This window comes from Serinus canaria, chromosome 5 (genome assembly GCF_022539315.1).
Source record: "Serinus canaria isolate serCan28SL12 chromosome 5, serCan2020, whole genome shotgun sequence".
Lineage (NCBI taxonomy): Eukaryota > Metazoa > Chordata > Aves > Passeriformes > Fringillidae > Serinus > Serinus canaria.
In genome coordinates this window covers 12,338,976-12,358,335 of record NC_066319.1, presented here as the reverse complement: position 1 = coordinate 12,358,335, position 19,360 = coordinate 12,338,976, and the positions used below count along the sequence as shown (strand labels likewise).

At 38.9% G+C, this 19,360-nt stretch overlaps 1 protein-coding gene across 1 annotated transcript in view; it reads right to left on the bottom strand.

Annotated features, from left to right (window-relative positions):
* Positions 1–19,360, bottom strand: part of INSC (INSC spindle orientation adaptor protein) — a 120,074-nt gene that overhangs the window by 32,688 nt on the left and 68,026 nt on the right. Inside the window, exons 6-7 of the mRNA XM_050974722.1 lie at positions 18,415–18,528; positions 13,094–13,219 (exon numbers count right to left, since the gene is read on the bottom strand). Of these exons, the coding sequence (XP_050830679.1) occupies positions 13,094–13,219; positions 18,415–18,528 (240 nt within the window). The remainder of the gene's footprint in view (positions 1–13,093; positions 13,220–18,414; positions 18,529–19,360) is intronic.

Genomic DNA, 19,360 nt, shown 5'->3' with positions numbered 1-19,360 from the left:
TAGAAACACCTGCAAAACGAGGTTGAGACAGAGGCAGAATTTCACTGTATCAGAGCAGCTCTGCTCTGCTCTCTCAGCCTTCCAGCTGCTGTTCATCAGCCATGGCAAACTCTGCAGGAGTGATCCTCACCCATGGGGTTGCCTCCATTATGCCTCCATCCTAAATCATGTCAGAAACAGACAAAAACAGGACAAAAGAACTATCTGCCCTTTAATGAAGAAAAGAAAAAGAAAAGAAAAAGAAAAGAAAAAGAACCTGCCTTTTAAATGGATCTGTGTCTATCAGGCATACCCATGAGGATGTGAAGAAAAGGTCACAGATGGAAAGGAGTTCAGGTTTATAAACCAATTTGTGCTACCAAAACCTGGGAAATTACTGTCTTTCTATGAACAGCTGAACTAAAACTTTCTGGGTGGGGGAGCCCAATCCCACTTCCAGCAATTCAGGACACTTTCAGGAATCCAGGATGTGTATGGTGTTTCCTACCTCACCAACAGCTCAGGAAAGTATTCCTGTGCACAACCAACAGGAATGCTTTCCCAAGGGAACTTGTGCTGCCTTCAGAATTCTTCTGGGCAATTGTCAAGGTATCAGAAGACTTTAAACTCAGGATACCTTTCCAAATTTATTTATTTTTTTAGGGTTTGATATGTTTCCTTGGTTTAGGTTTTGTTTCTTTCCCTTATTTTATAAACCATAGTTAATAAGGGATTCTGGCCAGTAAAGCTGAGGATTAATAGACAATAGGGTGACCAGGAAATTATGTCACCACAGGCTGGCCTTCATGGCTCTTGCTGTACATCTTTATGTGACACAGTACATCTTTCTGTGGCATTGGGCTCAGCTTCATGAGCACCCAGCTCTGCACTACCTTCAGTCAGACTGAGGCTGTCACAAACTCTTCTTAGAAGGGGCTTCCTTGAAGATTCAAGATATACCTAGAAGATGCTTGTCTCCTTGCAAGATATAGCTGTACATATAGGTGAGAGGAAAGGATATGAAGTCCTGAGGGACAGAGGGAGCACCTTTAGCTGGTATATTGACCTCTCTGTTGTAACCAAGAAGAGCAGGCTAGAGACAAGTAAAACTAATCAGAGAGTTTCTGCTCTACTGTCAGATACCACTGTAGTAATGACATCACAGAATTTCATGGCACACTGAATAGAAAAAAAAATCAACTTCTTCAGTGACAGATGTTATAGGTCCCCTGTTGAGTGTCAGCAAGTCTTCATGGGATGTATGTAAGAGAAAATTTGGCCTCCCTTCAAAATCCAATTTTCTGAAGTGTTTCTGCCAGAAATGCCCATTTTTAGCAACCCAGCTAAGCCCATTTTTAAACAAAGACTGACAAAAAAGACATTTGGACTCTGGCAGAGACACACAAGTGTGTCATTATGGAGGCACAACAGAAGCTAGGAATAAACACTGGTTACACCATTTGGCTTGGGACCAGACTTGGGCTGTTTGTTGGATGATGCACTGGCTGGATTGTCACAACCAGAAAGTAGCAGTCAACTCCTTGGTGCCCAGATGGAGAGCAGGGATGAGTGGGGTCCCTCAGGAACCCATATTTGGACCAGTACTGTTTGATACCTTCCTTCAATATTATTTTCTGGAGCTTGAAACTAACAGATAGTTTCAAATAAAAAGTGGTGACAGCAAAATAATGCCATCTGTCAGGTATATAAGAAGTATAGAGGAAGTGCACACACGGCCAGTGTGACAGGATTCTCAGCAGAAGGACATTGTGTCAAAAGCCTTACAGAAGTCCAGATAAATGGTATCAGTGGATCTTGTCCATGGGTGCAGTCACTCCATCACAGAAGCCATTCAGCTGGTCAGGCAGGACTGGTCCTTGGCTGATTTAAGTCACTTTGAAAACTTTCCCACACCTTCTTTGTGAGAACAAAGTGACAAAGATGAGCTCCTATGATTCCACTTGCTGGTCCCATGAGGATTCCCTCTTCATCTCAGATGAAGATCCTTGTCAGACAAGTATATAAGTATGCCCTGATCCATACAAAACTTCCTGATCCATTCCCAGGGACTGCAAAGGAACAAACTGAAAGCCCTCATGAAGGAACAGCTCGAGACAGGACTGCAAGGGAAGGAACAGTCAGTGAAAGAGCCACTGTCTGGGAGCTTAATGATAGGCAAGAGAAGAAGGGCACAGGTCAGGTAAATATACAAGCAATGCTGTTAGATGTTTAGCTAACAGCATTATTAGCTTTACCAGAAGAGGTTGTTTTTCCAACAGCTCTTTAAGTGTTTTCAAAGCTGCTTTATGAAACATGAAAGTTTCAGTGTAAATCAGGCAGTGTGCCAGACCTAAGTGGTTTCCTGCAAACAAGCCTAAGCAAAAAAACCCAGTGACACACAAACACATCTCTACATCATCTGCCATTAATTATTGTTTACCCTTCCCTTATTTTAAGAAACTCATGGAGACTCCTATATATCACGAGCTTCAGGTAAGTCACATGGTAGCTCTGAGCTCATTACAAGGCTGGAGTAAGACAAATCTCACACAATTAACTTCCTTTGGGTTGTTAGGAGCACATGCAAGACCTTTCACCTGAGTAATGCCACCCCTGACTTCAAATGTACATCACAAGGAAAGGATACCAGGTTTCATCTAATTAGCCAGCTGGATTACACTGGGTTTGATTTCCTCTGTTTCTTTTTTACACCTGCCTCTGGGAAACAGTCAGCTCCACCAAGGGCTAGGTTTTGGCCCATGTAGGAGAGTCAGAATGTTACCACCAGGAAAATCCTGAGTTTTTAGTTTTTGTAATGCTGTTTGAGGGGTAAAGTTCAACTGCTAAGCACTCATTTAAACCAAGCAAGCCTGCTGGTAGAATGTTTCATAGCAGACAGGGCTAGAACTGGCCAAAGTGGGTGTAGTAAAAGTTTCCTGCATGTATTTTTTCCTTGTTTTTTGCAGTGATAGGTACTGAAGACATGGAAGGAGAAAAGAGAGTTTTACCAAATATTTTCACTGTAGTTTTGGTAAACATTGTGTGAAACCAAACAAAAACCACAAGCAACTGTATAAAATTAAAATTTGCAAAATACAAACTTGTGGGTTTCCCTCTCAATAACAACATCCAGATTTTTTGCATTTTGGGAGCCCTTCTTGGACCTGATTTGCAAAGGTTCCCCAGTATCTGCAGCTAGCAAAGATTCCCAGCTTATAGCTGAACTGAGTTGTGTCACAGCAGGACTCTTGGAGCCTCCCTAAGTGTGAGCTCTGGGAAGTGCTGTGATGCAAGGGCTTGTCAGCACCATGTGCAGCTGGAGGAATGGCAGCAGCACTCATGGGAGCACAAGAATGGCAGAAGTGGTTTGGGAAAGGAGCCAAGTTGTAAGCTGAACAGAAGCTGAGGTTTATGTGTTTTGCTAGTTTGAGCTACTACCAAAAAGCAAGCACAAGGAAGTGGTCAAGATGAGAAGCTGATTCAGAATATGGATGCTCTTGTGATGAAAACCAGTTTTCTGTAGTGCTCCCACATCCTGTAACCCCAATGTGTGACCAGTACCTGTTTCCACACCAAGTAAGCCAGTGACTTTGTCTGGCAGCCTCCATCACGTTACCCTCATGTTTGACTGAGATCAGCTCATTTATGAATGTACAGAGCTATTTGTTTCCTACTGGAATGATCTAAAGAAAATAAATATAAATCACATGGAACCAGGAGAATAAAATCCCTATTTTTTGAGAGTTTTGGTCATGCAGTACTCCTGTAAGTATAGTTTTATATTAGTAAGGAATCCCATAGCTGCAGTTAGATGAATGAATAAAGGATTTTCTCCTTTTACTTTTTGGTATTGTGCATCTGAGAATTCAGTCCTTCAAAATTAAATGTGTGTTAACATTTTTGAAAATCGCTGCCATGCAAGCAGGAATAGATACACAAGAAACTATACAGAGCACTAGAAAACTCCCAGAGTGAGTTAATAAAGGTGGGCAAATAAACATGAGAGAAGGATTAGAAGGAAAAATAATGCTGGGAGTGAACCCTCAGGCTCCAGAGGCATTTAAATCCCTGATGTGTTACCAGATCTCTGCAGGAAGGTACCTGCTCTCCTTCCTTCAGAGGTCTCAGAAACCTGTGAGGTTTTAGGTAAGCTCAAGGATCAGCCAAACAAGAAAGGGAAGCTCTGAGCAGTAAACTTTTTGGACTTTTCTATGATCCAGAAAATTCATCCACAATACTGAGTCATAAAATCTACAGCAGGATGGATTGGTTAGATCAGCACAACTTATTATTACTAGCAGAGATTTTATAGAGGGGAACTCGTGTTCCTTTTACAAGCATTTTCACTCCTATCTCTCCTTTATCACGGATACAGCTAAGCTACTCAGAAAGTGCAACCTAAACACTCTCAGTACATGTGTTTACACCTGGCTACAGATATGAGATGCAACAGTTTCCTGGTGAGTGAGCAGGAAAGGTTTATCCAAGTTACTCATCTGTGAGGTCCTTCTGTAAAGCCATCTCTTTCCAGATCTCTGCCTCTGTCAGGGACAAGGGGAATATTTGAGGTCCAAAATAGCTCTCTGCTTGCACTCTTTTTAAATGCTTCAATTGATTGTCATTAATCTCTGCCTTCAGTTTAGGAGCTGAGTAAGCTGTTTCTTTCATCTTAAAATTAAATTTTCTTGATAGATGATGATGATGATGATTATTAGGTAGGGAAAACCCACCTGTTATTTGATGTGCTGGCTTCTGTTCCTTCGGACATCATTCGCTGCCCTGATCACTGTCATCATTTTAGGGAACACTTTAAATTGTTACAGAAAAATCATCATCTGGTGATTTCCAAATTATTTTTCATTTATAAAATTCTCTTAACATCCTGACTTTGGAAACATAAATCTAGAGCTATTTGGAGTGCTTGAAATAAAATCCTTAGCGAAATATAAAATCGATAGATAGCATAAAATACTAACAGAACTGACTGCAAAAACCATGTGTAAATTATATGGGAGCCAAACAAGTGCAGAGCAGTAACCTGGCACCAGTCCAAAGTTTCAAAATGAAGTTGGAGGGAATGGCTACCCACAGGCACTGCTCCAAGTTGATCTTGCTCTTTGAAGTGCACACCTCAGTAACCTGGCATAGCCCGGGGTCTTTCCTTTTCAGCTTTTAAAATCTATTTCAATGAAATTTATCTTTTTGAAACAAGAAGAAAAAAGAGGTCTGTAGAGTCCCTCCTGTATCTCAATTAATATAATTGAGGTGTATAAAAAGGCAGAGCTGAGGGATAGATTAGAAGAGTGGTTGCTCCTCCTTCAGTAACTGCATCCTGTATGGAAACCAAATGCCCAAGTGCACCTCATTCTATCAGCTCTCACTTGCTGATGGGAGCTCTCACTGCTCTGGAGCCATGAAAGTATAACAGTGGCAAGATTTACTCCCAGAACAGCAGTGATGATACCTGAATGCTGCTGCAATGCCTTCTTCTCATCAGGTCTTGCTGAAACATGGAAAAAACCCAATAAAACAGAGTTGCTTTAACAGCTGTGAAATTTTTGCATGTGGACACATTATCACAGATCCATGCTTAAGCAATATACCTCTTTAAGTACAGGACAAACTTCACAAAGCCTAAATCTGTGGGTGATGTGGAAAGTCTCATACTACAGGGAATGGACTTCAAGTATTCATTGCTGGTTAGAAGACAGCTCACTTTAAATTGACATACAAATCTATTCATAAATTGTTAACAATAAACAATTTACAGATAGATTTTTATGTCAACTCATAGATTGCCTGTTGCACTTCATTGAAAAGGCAAAGTTTATCAAAAAGATCTTTTACCTTTTTAACTCTAAAAGTTTTCCTTTGTGCCACAGCATTGTGTTCAGTAGTCAAAAAATTAATATTTACATAATGAAATTTATTGCCATCAGAAATCTCAGTCATGAACAGACCAGCAGATGTGCATGTCTGCTGACATTTTTAGCAGGTAGTGGCTCTCTTGTTTTTTCAATTTATTTACTCAGATGTTTAAGGCTGAGTGAACATTTATATGTTTGCAAAATCTGGGCAAGGCCAGATATCTAAATGAGGATCTGCTAATAAACAATTGGATCTGTGTCCTCCAAAGCCCAAGGAGGTATTCACCAGCTCCTCAGCCACGTCTCACATTGTCCTCCTTCACCAGAATTATCAAAATGCTTATCTTTAGTGCTACTGCCTCCTTTCTTCCTCTTTTAGAATCTATAACATGATTTAAGTGAAGCAAGGTTTGTAAGGAGAGATAGTATCTTTTATCAGAGCAACAGATACATATCTCTTTAAAGCATCAGGACTGCAACAACACAAGCACCATAATTTCATTAGTCATTTTAACAGAATTGAAATCATGTCCATGACCTCAGCCAAAGCAGTTTGTGTAGACTTTTTTTCCTATGGAGATCTGGCAACTTGCACCAAGTTGTCTGTCTTTATTCAGTTCTATGTCTCTTAAATGAGGCATAAAAAAACCTCCTTGCTTTCCTTTTTGCATGATGAAATGGGCACTACCATAAAGTGAACAAATTTTAATCTGCTGTGTAACTATCAGAAGGTTTTCAACATATCAAATACTACTTCGGAGATTAGCTCCAGTTGGTTTGGTTTTTTTTTTTTTCTTTTGATGCTGTTGTGAGGATTTTGGGGGGGAAGATGGGGATTTTTTAAACCTCTTTTCACACTGTTTTTCAGTATTGACAAATATCACTTCCATGATTTCCTTATTTCACCTTGGAACTGCAGCCTGTTGCACCAAAGATGGTCAGATTCTGCAGAGACCTAAGAAGTCTTGCTGCTCTTGCCTGGGAAGGTGCTGAAAGAGGCTACACTTCCTAATTTCATGTACAGAGCTGTGTAAGTCAGAGATCAAACCTGAAGCACCTAAGACACACAAAGCCAGCACTTGAGGGAGAGCAGCTCCTGCACTCTCAGTTATGATTTAGTGAATCTTGCAGGGGCTTTGACAGAAATGTAATTTGCCAAACACTGCACATTTTTCACTGCCAATTAATTAAACAGCCTTACTCAGAAGAAGTGTCCAGTAAATTAAAGAGCTGCAAGCGTAGAACTTTGCATTATCTAATTGTACCACAAACTCAGCTACTGAAACAGATATGCCTGGTTATCTAAAAATGTGAAATGATTATCTATGTCAAAAGCAGCTTCAATATGTTGTCTCTCCTGCTATTCCTTAAGTTTGACTTATATTTCTTTCTCTGCTCTTCATTCTCATGTGGCTTTCACAATTACCCACTGAGAGCAGTGAGACAGGTGCCAGGTCCAGCCATCAAAGCCATCAACTTTCAGTGTGCTGTGCTCTGTCAAAAGTTGCCAGAATTGGTCTTTAAAACGTTATCCTTCTCTCTCAAAATTCAGAAACCTCTTCATCCATTCCCTGCTTACTGTTTGTAACTTCACAAGCATGGTTTCCAAGCCTGGCTACAAACAGCCATGGAAGATGAGCCAAAAGAGTGTTCCAGGTTGAAAAGAAGTGAATTATGCAGGCCAGAAGAGTTGATTCACCAGCCAAAGGGCTGTAAAAGCAATGCATCACTTGAACCCCATTCACCTAAATCATTTCACATGTTTTCAGCACACAAGACAGTGCTCTGTGGTTTTGAGCATGCAGAAAGTAAGTTTCCAGCTCTTCCCAGCCAGGAAGCTTCACAAGTTCCTCCTGTGAACAAACACTGCTTTAGGAAACATAAAAGAAAGGTATTCCTCTTTATAAAGCAGCATTAAGAATGTGTTTGCCAACATGAGCTGTGAAAAATTCAAAAAAGGGTTCTAAGACTGCATGTTACCTGTTTTTGTGGGAAAGAGACAGAGAAGGGCTCCTTGACAACTTGACACCTCTTCCAATGGCTTCTAAAAATCCTGTATTTTGTTGTTATTACCCAGTTTTATCCTGTCTTCCTCAGGAAACAGAATAATATGAAATTTGACTCTCCATGTATTAAAACTAAACTTTGAAAACTATGGCCATTTGAAATTATTTTTTTTAATCTTAATCATTTGAGTTATTGAACTCCACTAATTCTAGAATAAAATAACCATGCAATTTTTATCATCTTTGAGACCATCAAATCCTTGTCCTTAAATGACTAAAATAGGCCATGAAAATTTTTTGTTTAAGAAACAAAGAAACACTAAGACAAAGCTCTTCTCTGAGTAGTAAGAAGGGCTAACAGGCTGAGGCAGAGATATGCACTTTTTGAAACTTTCTCATTGTTGGAAGTCCTGTAAATAAGCCACCATTTGCCACAATAAAATTAGCATGTCCCTGTTTCTCAGAAAGCTTGCACTTCTTAAAAGAAGAAAACTGTAGCAGCCTAAGGGTTTCTCCTACCTAAACTGGCAATATCACATATGTTTTCTATAAGAGAAATAATATCTCTCTTAATTATAAATTAATATTAATATTAAAACATTAATAATATCCCTTGTCATTCTGCAGTTGGAATAATGAAATATGAAGGCTGCTAAATAGTTCATTCAGATCAGGAAAATTTTCCATCCCTTGCACTGTACAAAGTTTCTTCCACTGTACAGCAGGTACTATGAAAATTAAACATTCACAGCTGTGGAGCATTGCCATGCTGTGACAATGGAACCCAGGGGCCACCAGCTGACTTTTACATTCAGCCTTTGAATTAATGACTTCACCTTCACACCAGCCAAGCTCTCATAATCAAAACCCTCTCCATAATTCACAGAACAGTTTGGGTTGGAAGGGATCTTCAAGATCATCAGCTTCCAACCCTCCTGCCATAGGAAGGGACATCTTCCATTAGACCAGGCTGCTCAAAGCCTCATCCAATCTGGCCTTGAACACTTCCAGGGATGGGACATCCACAGCTTCTCTGGGAAACCTCTTCTGCTGCTCCACCACTCTCACAGTGAGGAATTTCTTCCTAACACAGAGTTCTCATTTCTGTCTCACCCCACTTCACCTGAGACAAAGTTACTCCATGGTTTGAACTGAGGTTAGTGTCTGAAGCTGAAAGTCCCAAGTGGTTAGAGCTGAATTAAGCAATCAATACACATGTACCCAAAAACTATGAATAAGTTGTAGTAGGAGGTTCTGTAATTAACATTTTACTTCATTCCCCAGAAAAATTTTTTTCTCAGCAGTATCATGGACAGACTGCATTACCATCATGCAGAAATTATTACTGTGTAGAAGAATATGGTTATTCTGAGGCTCAGACTGGGTTCACAGTGACAAAATAGATTTTTAGGTCACTCATGTTTTAGAAGTCTTCATGAAATTCATATCTTTTCCCAGCCCCAAATAATGTACACTTCATACTTTCTTTACCCTTCCTTCTCCTGGAGGCAATTTGATTCAGTGTGCTGGGAATGAAGGATTCAAAGTAATTTGTAATCTATTCCAAGGAAATATTGGTTTAAGCACAGTGATAAAAGCTGTATCATTTGTTAAAAAGGTTTTACTAATGAAAGTCACAGCTGTTGTCACCAGTGTCCCTGGATTATCTCCTCTTAATAAGCTGATTCCAGGTGTCTTCCTTTCTGGAATAGTTTAAATAACGTAAGTAACCATACTCAGCACACTGTTAAAATTTAGGCAGCTGGCTGTTTGTAAAATCATCCTGGTTTTCTGGCAGTTAACCCTTGATCCAGATCCCAGCTTAGCTGCATTTTTTTAATGTGATAACATTTCACATGCACAGTAAAAAGATGCAATACACTGCACTGTTTGCTATTTATTTCTGATCCAGCTCTGCAGTTCTTTTATTGCAGCAGGAAGTTTATTGCCACAGAAGCCTCAGTGGAAAACCACTCAGCTGGGCTTCAGGGGGGCAAAAATTGGAAGGCTGTGCCTTTTAGTACCACCACCACCAACTTTAGTGCAGACAGCCCTGAAGCAGAGAAACTGCCTCAGTTTTTAGACCTTAATGAGGCTACAAGTCACCAAATGTGTGGGAGAGCCTGTGCTCAGACAGCTCTGCAAAGCAAGGACCTAATGTATGCTCACAGGGGTAAGGCCTGAAGAATTGCTTTAGAAATAAAAGATCTATTTAAAAACAAATCCCATTTCCAGGCAGGGTTGCTCCATGTTGAAAACCAGATCTGTTGGATTTTGTGTGTGTCTTCAGAAGGAAAGTATTACTTGAAGTACAGTTACTGCTGATGCAATTTGCAGGATAAATGTCACCAAGATCACAGTTTTTACTTTTTCTCAACCTTAAGTGTCACTAAATACACACAATAATCCATCCCAACTCTGTGCCTCCAACTCTCCTTGCTACATTGAGGTGAATTAAGTTTGCAAAACACATCCATGAAGGTTCAGATATTCTTCTCTCCAGAACCCTCAACAAATCTAGAGAACCAATCTCCTGCTACATCACTGTGTTTCTGTCCTAAACCTCAGAGCAGGACACACACCAGGCCTGTCTGCATCTGCAGCACTAAGATTGTTCTTCACTTTCAGTCATGCTCAGCTCTCACAAGCTCCTTTCAGTTCAGGTTAAGGGATTTTCTCTATTTTCTCTGTTCCAAACTACCTGTATTACTTTTGTGTCTTTATAAACCCTGGAATGCCCAGATTAAGAAAAATCAACTTTTCTGGTGCAGTGATCCTTCCCCTAAAAATGCTTGAGTGCCGCAAGACACAGATGACAAAGTCCTCTTGGGTACAGGGACAAATAGCCATAGGAATAATTTGTTCTGGCTGCTTTTCCAGGGTCTCTCCACTCCAATCTAAAGCAGGACTGGTCAGGAAGCTCTGACCAAATAATGATCTCAATCCTGCTGGTGTCACACTGGATTACAAAATTAAAGTGTATCAAACAACCAGACACCCACAAGCAGGTTGAAGCACCTTGAAGCACAAAAATTACCACTTGTTGAGCACAGCTTACAGGGAACCTTTATTTATGCAGTCCTCAGGCACACAATGAGACTATTTTTTCACCATTTTTCTACTTTAATTGCCTAATTTGTCACTCCAGAGTTCCTGGAGCTCTGCACTTCAATGTACAGCAAAGAGTACTAGTATAGTATCAAAATTCAGTAAAGTACTTGCAAATTAAATAATTGCTCCAAAATCTTATTTTAACCAAGTGATTTTACATCACTGTACACAGACCCAACTAGATGGACCTAAAAGAGGAAAAGCTGATCATTGCAACAACTGCCTTATCACTGCAATTATAGCAAAGATCAGCTTGTTTATCAAGCTGATAAAAAAGGTGGTAATGGCTTTTTCCAGTGTGATATCTTTGTAGATGTTTCACTGGGAAGAATAAGAATGGGTTTTTTAAAAAATTGAAAGAAATTTTTTTTTATTAAAATAGGCAATTTTCTGCATCTTTAGAAATGAGCACTGACTTGAAAAGATCAAAGAGCATTGGATAAATAATATTCCTGATGTCTTTAGTAATTAGGCACTGCAATTACTGCAGAAAGTGTCCCACCCCCTTTTAGTTCACCTCTCAGATAAGTGTTTCATGAGAAATTATAGCACTTGTTGCTTTCTTTCAAATGGTCTTTTAAGCACTGCAATGGCTGTGCAATCTAATTTAAGAAATACAGAGGGGAAGGCTTGCATGGGGGATTTTTGTTTTTTGTTTTTAAATCTTGATTTGTCTAATCGAAATATCTCTGTAGCCAAGTTTGGGGGTTTTTTAAGTGAAGTTTCTGTCATTAAAAACCCAGTTCAAATTGCACTGATATTTTAATGCACTAGGTGGCATAATGATATTCATACTAGAGAAATGAAATGGTTCACCAGCACCCAGATACTTTGTTGGATAAAAGAAGCCACCCTTTCTGCCACATAAGAAGTCCTGTGATAACTTCTGTAATTATAGGATTGCTAATACTTTTAACTCTCTTTTGTCTTCTTCTGAAGAGTACTTCAAATTTTAGAAGAAAAAAAACTATCCACATTTAAAGATGACAATTTAAGAATTGAAAGCCCTTGAAGGGGGAGATTTCAGTTAAAAATCCTTTAAACCCTGCTCCAATCCTGATTTTGATCAAGTTTACCATGAACAATTTTACCTGTGGCCAACTTTAAAGCAGATCCAAGAAACATGAGCTTGAGAGTGTTCCATTTTTCTGGGCCTCCAGAAAACTGTTCCAACAGTTTTGATATGAGCCACGTTAAACACATATTGATGCTGCCAGGAATTGGACCTGGTGACTTGAATCAATCTTTTTCATTTCTACCTCTATTAACTCCACCATTATGATGGACATAATGAAAGACACTTTTAGACTGATTCTGGTGTTAGTCTGAACCAGCATGATGTCAAAAAAAAATTTAAGTCATCTTCATTTACTGTAAACTCAGAGACTTGCTTTTTGCTGCAGGTGCTCTGTCACGGTTTACTTGAATTCAGGAAGTAAATTACAAGATATGTCAGTGAAAAGGGGCAGTGAAATCATTTATCATTAACTTCAAGAGGCCATTATTCAGCTGAGGAAGATGACTCTTTTATGAAATACAAAGGATGAGATCATGATTTAGTGACCAGAAGTGTTCATTTTCCAAAACACAGCAGTACATAGTGAATGTGAGAAAGGAAAGGAACCTAAGAAGTTGATATAATTTTCTCTGGACAATGTTTTGCTGTTGGCTATTGCAGTTAAAAGTGGCTTTTATGAAAGCTGCTGCTGATTAGCAGACGCATTTTTTTTTTGATTGACTAATGACTGTATGTGTCCCACCTCTTTCTGTGCAACTACAACTCTCACAAGCTGCAGCACTGCCACAAGCAGGAGCCCTGTCAGACCATCAGGAAAGTATTTAAAGAGGTATAAGGATGTCTTCTAAGGATGATTTGAAACAGTGGAATTTCTAAACACTTCAGAAAGTCCAGAAAACATAATTTCTCTAGTCTTTGTTCTCCTTTTTTGATGTAGTTGCTAACATGTTAACCTGTTGTACAAAATTATCTTATAAAGCTAATTTGTGCAAAGATTATGGAATAATGCTTAACTTTTTGAAGACTGAAAATGTGCTCAGCACAGAAAAGATGAGCATAGTATGGAACACAGTATCCATACTTCTTTATTTTATGACACAGTCAGCTCCTACCTTTTCCAGCTGGTGCATCCCTTCCTCTACACAGCAAATTGATGCCAGTGTTCTCAGGGTCTGGGGATAAAGGCACCTGAAGCAATCCTGGCGACAGATCTTAAAGAGAGCAACGACACCTCCTTCCTGCAGGGGAAAAACAGCCATCAGGACAGCAGGACTGGGGGTTTCCCCAGTGCTTCATCAAGATTGGGATGGGGAGCAGATTCCTTCAGCAGTTTATACAAAACAGCTATCATAAAAACACCAACAAAGAGGGTGTTGAGCTCACACAGAGAACTCAAGTGGATTAATGCTTGCACACTAAGTGATGAAAAAGTACTGCAGCCTCAGTAGGAGGTGTGCTTAAGTGATTGACTCCTACCAGTTACAAGCTCCATTTGAATTAAACCTGCCATTCCTGGAAAAATTGCAAGGAACCATCAATAGGTGGCAATTAAAGTAACATTTCACTGACCCTTCAGCCATATTATTAGTGTAAAACAGCTTGTTGTTACCATATATTTCCCATTTCTCTACATTTCTGAGCTCCACACAAAATTTACTTTATGCTAAAATTACGAGCTGGAAAGTCCCATGTCTGAAGAGGTACTGAAAAGCAGGTGGGAAATAGGTGTCAAATTCTAAACAGATACAATCCAAATCTTCATACTCTAACAAATAAAACCTGCATTCCTAAATGTTTTTCTTTAAATACTATAGTGTCAAAGATTTGAGTACATATTGGAGTAGTTATCCTTAATTAATTTCCAACCCAGCTCGTAAATAAAAGTTTTAGCAAATTTCATGTAACAAATGTAAATATATAAATAAAGGCAAACAATGTTGCACTTCGTGTGGTGGGGTTTTTTAAATTATTTTTCATTTCCAAAGGTTGTGCTATCAGGTAGACTACATATGTCTTTTATGATGTAGGATCAGACCTATATGATGAAAATTATTGATGACAGATGAAAGAGCTCAGCTTAAAGTGTTCAGATTACAGCAGTAAATTAAAAATAGTCAAAATCATGGACCAAGTGAAAAGTACACCCTTTTTTAAAGCCTGTTTCATTAGATTCTGTTTAAAAATATTTTTAGATTCACAGAAATCATCTATTTTTTCCTCAGCCATTTTTCCTCAACCATTATTTGAAAGCTCAACAGGTTATTCTGACTTAAAACCCTGGGCTACAATTCAGCCTTTATTCATGTTCAGAATTCTGTATTTTTGTACTAGTTTTGCTTGAATACAGTAGAGAATAATAGAGGAAGCAAAGCCCTCTGTTCAGTTAAAAAAAATATATACCAAGTCATACAGAATTAAACAAAATTAACTCTTCAACATATTTTCCAGATAGAAGTTTTTGATCACATCCTTGCAGAAATTCCAGTAGATGGAATTTCTGTGACATCAGTGAAAACAATAGCTCACTGAAGCTTTTTAGGAGTAAAACTTATTTCTGGAATTGTAAGAAACATTCATGTGTGTGTTATTTTATATCTAGTACTGCTATATAAAGTCTAATACAGAAAGATATTTCTGAGCCTTTAAATTAAAAAAGAGGCAGTACACTAGCAAAAAAGTTTCAGTCATATTTTTCCTTCCATGAAAGGATACTGATATTTCACCCAAGCAGTAATTAAACACGGTAATCAGTAATTATCTATCAAAAATATAGGGGAAAAGCTGTTGCACTGTCATTCCTAAGCCAAAGGGAATAGTTATGTTGGGTTTTTTTTTGCTTAAATTTCATTATCTGTTTGAATTTTCCCACAGTTCAATTGAATCAGGGATGATCTGATCCTCTGCTCTGGCCATAATAAGCAGAAATTTGTGGATAAATCTAGTAATGATCAAGTGATGTTGGCACATTGCTTGAAGCCTTTTCTAAGCCAAATGGGTGCCCTGATTTTGCCTTTGATGGACAGGAAGGGATTTATCACTGCATTTGTCAGGAGGAGATCTGTACTCTTTATTTTGTGCCTCGTGTGCCACCACTAAGCTGTAAAATATTGACCATGAGTAATGAACCAAGAGATGTGTGAGTGAAATATTGGATGGGTGGCCAATTCCCAGCCTGATTCCATGGCTTGTCAAAACCATCCCCTCACTGGGATCAGAGCATTTCTCAGAATTTATTCACCTTTTTCAAGATTCATTCCCTGTATCTTTTGCCAAACCATTCCATTTGACAGGGACATAGATAAATTTGTCAAGTGGGTAAACACTCAGAGGAAGAGAGGGACACTTGCTCTACTACATGATGAACTATTTCTCTCCTGTATTGGATTAACAGGGATTCAGTTTTGGGGGATGCTGTTCAGAAGGGCTGGTTTGGGGTAATGAAATCACCTGAAATACACTCACCAAAACTATGTGGATTGAGTGAATAAAGAGGGGAAGCAAAAAGGCAGCTAATTCTAAGTGGAATATTTCGTGGTTTCAGCCTGAAATAACAAGTGCAGTAAATACTCATCAAGGCTTTGACAACATTTATAATTATCTTGACAGATGATCTCCAAAGAGACCTTCATAATAAATAGTTGCTAGAAAAGGAACTAGTATATAAAGAAGGTAAGGCAAAATGTTTTAGAATCTTCTCAGAGCAAATGATCTGCTGTACAGCCATAAGGAATTCCAATAGTCAAGTATTCTCCAGGGGGGCTGTTATGAGATGTTATGAGTATCTTAATTTTTGTTCCTTTCTCTTTTACAAGCCTATTATCACAGCACTCTGTTCAGTACAGTTGGAATTGGACTCTATCATCAGTAAAATGATTTTTTTTTTTTAATTATCTTCTTTATCACTCTATGACCTATTTATTGTAACTTGTAAACAGATTTTTTACCAACTCTTCTGGTTGTCACAAATCTGAACCTATTTATAACTCATTTCCTCTAAGTAATGCTAATTTTCTTCTCTGGTCCATGCTGCTACTCATTTTTGTTAGAGACCTTAGGTTGGATGTCTCTGACAGCTAGTGAGAGCTACTACTGGCTGCCAGGGTGAGTCAGCAACATGATTTTTTCACAGCAGATTACAAAGTTACATGCTGAAAAAGAAAGTGTCAAAGAATGCCTGTAGGTGGAATAAAATTATGGGTGATGCTTCATCACAGAGCATTTTCTTTTTTTAATTACTGTAAATTATTAGCAGGGGATGGGGGAGAAGGAGAGAGATGACTGAAACCCTTACCAAACTGTAAAATGAGAGACCAGCTCCTGTAATATTGTAGCTTAACAACACTGTCTTGGTTCTTTTTTTTGCACCTCCAAGGCTGGTGTGCTTTAGAATTGTACCTTACAGCTTGGGATAGGAAAAAAAACTAAGAGCAGCATTCCACAAGATCACACTTTGTCATGGAGAATAAGACTTCAAGGTTACATGGACAAATTTTGTGAATTTCACTTTCACAGTAAACAAATAATCAATCTCTCTGGCTAGTTTTTATCAAGGATACTGGGACAGCTCTTGAGGGAACTATGGATTCTATAAAAGAGTTTTAATCTTTGCATGACTTCAATCCTTCTTCACCCTCATAATGACTGAGAACAATTTCAGATTTTGTTGTTGTTGTGTATTTTTTGTTTGGAAATCACCCTGAATTTTTACTGTCATAACTAACCATTCATGTCATAGCTTACTTGAGCCAGTGCCCCTCTCTTCCTTTCTGCTTCAGAGGTTGTGAAAGCTGTCACAAATGAAACCTGAATAACAGCACAAGCAACATTTATGTGTTATTTGGTCAAAAAACTGGAAACTCCAAAAATTCTGCACACATAAATAAAAGCATATTTTAATATGCTTTTAATAAATAAAAGCATATTTTTTATTTTATTTATAAAATAAATAATTTATTTATTTTTAATAAATAAAAGCATATTTTATTCACATTGGGAGCTTTTGGAAAGGTGCAAGTTAACCTCCAAAGCAAGCAAAGCTCAGTGCTGTGAAGTTTCTTTCAACTTTACCCATTTGAAATTGTGGTCTGTTACAGTTCCTCTGCCCCCTGGGTCACTGATGCAGTGCAGAGGGGGAAGGACAATGGCCAGCCTGGACAAATGCATTTTCCAGTGCCCAGGGCACAGCACAGGTGATGCAATCACTGCTGTAACTTGGCAGCCAAACTCACCTAGGTTTCTTTGCATAAGGGGATTCATTTCCCCAGCTGTACACCTGTGACACACCCAGGTTTTAGCAATACATTAACTGAGTGATTCATGAAAGGTCAGACTTCATTTCTGCTATGTTAAACTCTTATGGAAGCCATAAAATTACAAACAGCCCAAGACCAATTTTCTTTACTTTGGTAATTCTGCACTACCTCAATACTCAGCATTTTAACATTGGTTTTGGGTACCACTGAGTGGAGCTCAAATACCAATTAAGAAAAAACTAAACCTCTCAGGCTGTTGACAGAATCCACTACAGGTTTCTGAGTCTAACTTGTTCTCAGCCTTCAGAACAGAGGAGTACCTTTTATGGTGTAAATATCCATCTAAGGGTACATCAGAAGTAATTAAATGCTGCTGTCTAACCCTGCCTCTGAGTGGGACAAGGAACTGGCACAGCAGTAGCTGGGGGAGGGGGTTTTTCCTCTTTCAGCATGCCCTGTGGTTGTGACTACCCTATCCTCAACAAGACACCATGTCCACCATTCTCACTTCTTCAAGATCCAAGTGTCCTCAAAGGTACAAACTCTGCAGGGATTTCCAGTATCATGAATCTTGACAGAATGACTCATTTATACCAAAAGTTAGTACCAACTACTCAGTAAATGAGAACACTCACTGACAGAAGAAACTGCAGAGATGGGTCTTTTGTAAAAGTATAATAATGAATGCAAAGCATTTCTAACTTTGCATCTTTAGTAATATCTCTAATCCCCCAGCTACACCTGAGAGGTCTTGCTGTTTCTCTGCACAATCTGCCACAGTCCGTTGTAAAGCTTCTCTCCATTTCCATGGCTGGTATTTAAAAAGTACTTCAGGAGAGACACTACAAAAGTTCCCAGAATTATGGAGTGATAATACCTCAGATGGCACAAAGACACCTGCAACTGAAGCAATGCTGAGAAGCCTGTTGGAGCTGACCATCCTACTGAAGCTGCTTGCACAGGTATTGGGCATTATTAAGTTAAAAATTGGGGGGATGTGGCCCTCTTAAGAAAAAAACCCTCTAATGTAACAGTTGTGTTGGTAAACTCTGTAGATTACAACCTGCAAAAGCACCACAAGAAGAGAAAAAAGTGGTTCCTCTGAGTGAATTTTGCTTCTCTTTCGTGAGCTGAGTTTCTTGCATGGCCAGTTTGCCTTGGTGACTCGGTGCATCCCTTACCCTGGCTATGATGCGGCAGAGGTGAGCGCCTTCCTGGGCCAGGCTGAACAAACTGCTGACGGCCGACTCCGTGCTGGACAGGCTGCCCGAGAGCTCTATCTGCCTCAGCAGGCTCTGGGGGACACAGGACACAAAAGGGGGGCAGTCACACTGACAGCACACACTGATCATTGCATTTGAGTAGATGGAACCAAGGGCAGGGGTATTTAAAAATAAATATTAACAGAGCGAGGCAATGGGTACGTGCAGAAGAACAAGAGGTATGGAAGGCTCCAGCTACTTAGTACATATTAATAATATTTAGTTATTGTGTTTGGTTGTGGGTTTGAACCAGAATTTTCAGAGGGCCACCAATTTAGTCAGTGTAGAAGCTGAATCACAGGGTGATACCAGATTTCCACCTTATTCATAAGCAATATTGCTACACCCTGTCTTACACTACCTTCTAAGGGTCTGCTTTCATCACTACTCTCAGTCAAAACATCCCTGACAAATAGACATTCTTATAAAGAAATATAGTTTATTTCTCCAATGTAGGAAATAGATTAAATATTTTTTAATCTTTGTAAAAAATTGTCTTGCTTCTGCAGTTGTGTCAATGCAGCTTTAGAGAAGCACAGCTGTGAAAAGAACACGAAGTCTATTTCATTTTATGTTTCTGAAAAAAGACATAGAATCACTAGAGCAATTAATTCTATTTTCTAGGAGGAGGAAGGAAATTAAATACATTTTTGTATTTAATCCAACTTTGAAAGAAATGCAAGGAAGTATCCCATGTTTTACAGTGTTATTTATACAAAATTCAATTACCTTGCCTTTAAGAGGCTCTGTTCTTCCACCTTTAGCATTAGAAAAATGTTCCATAATAATGCATTAGAAAAATGCTCCATAAAAACATAGCTTAAGAGTTCACAATTTGATATGAACCTATCCTGAATTAAATCCT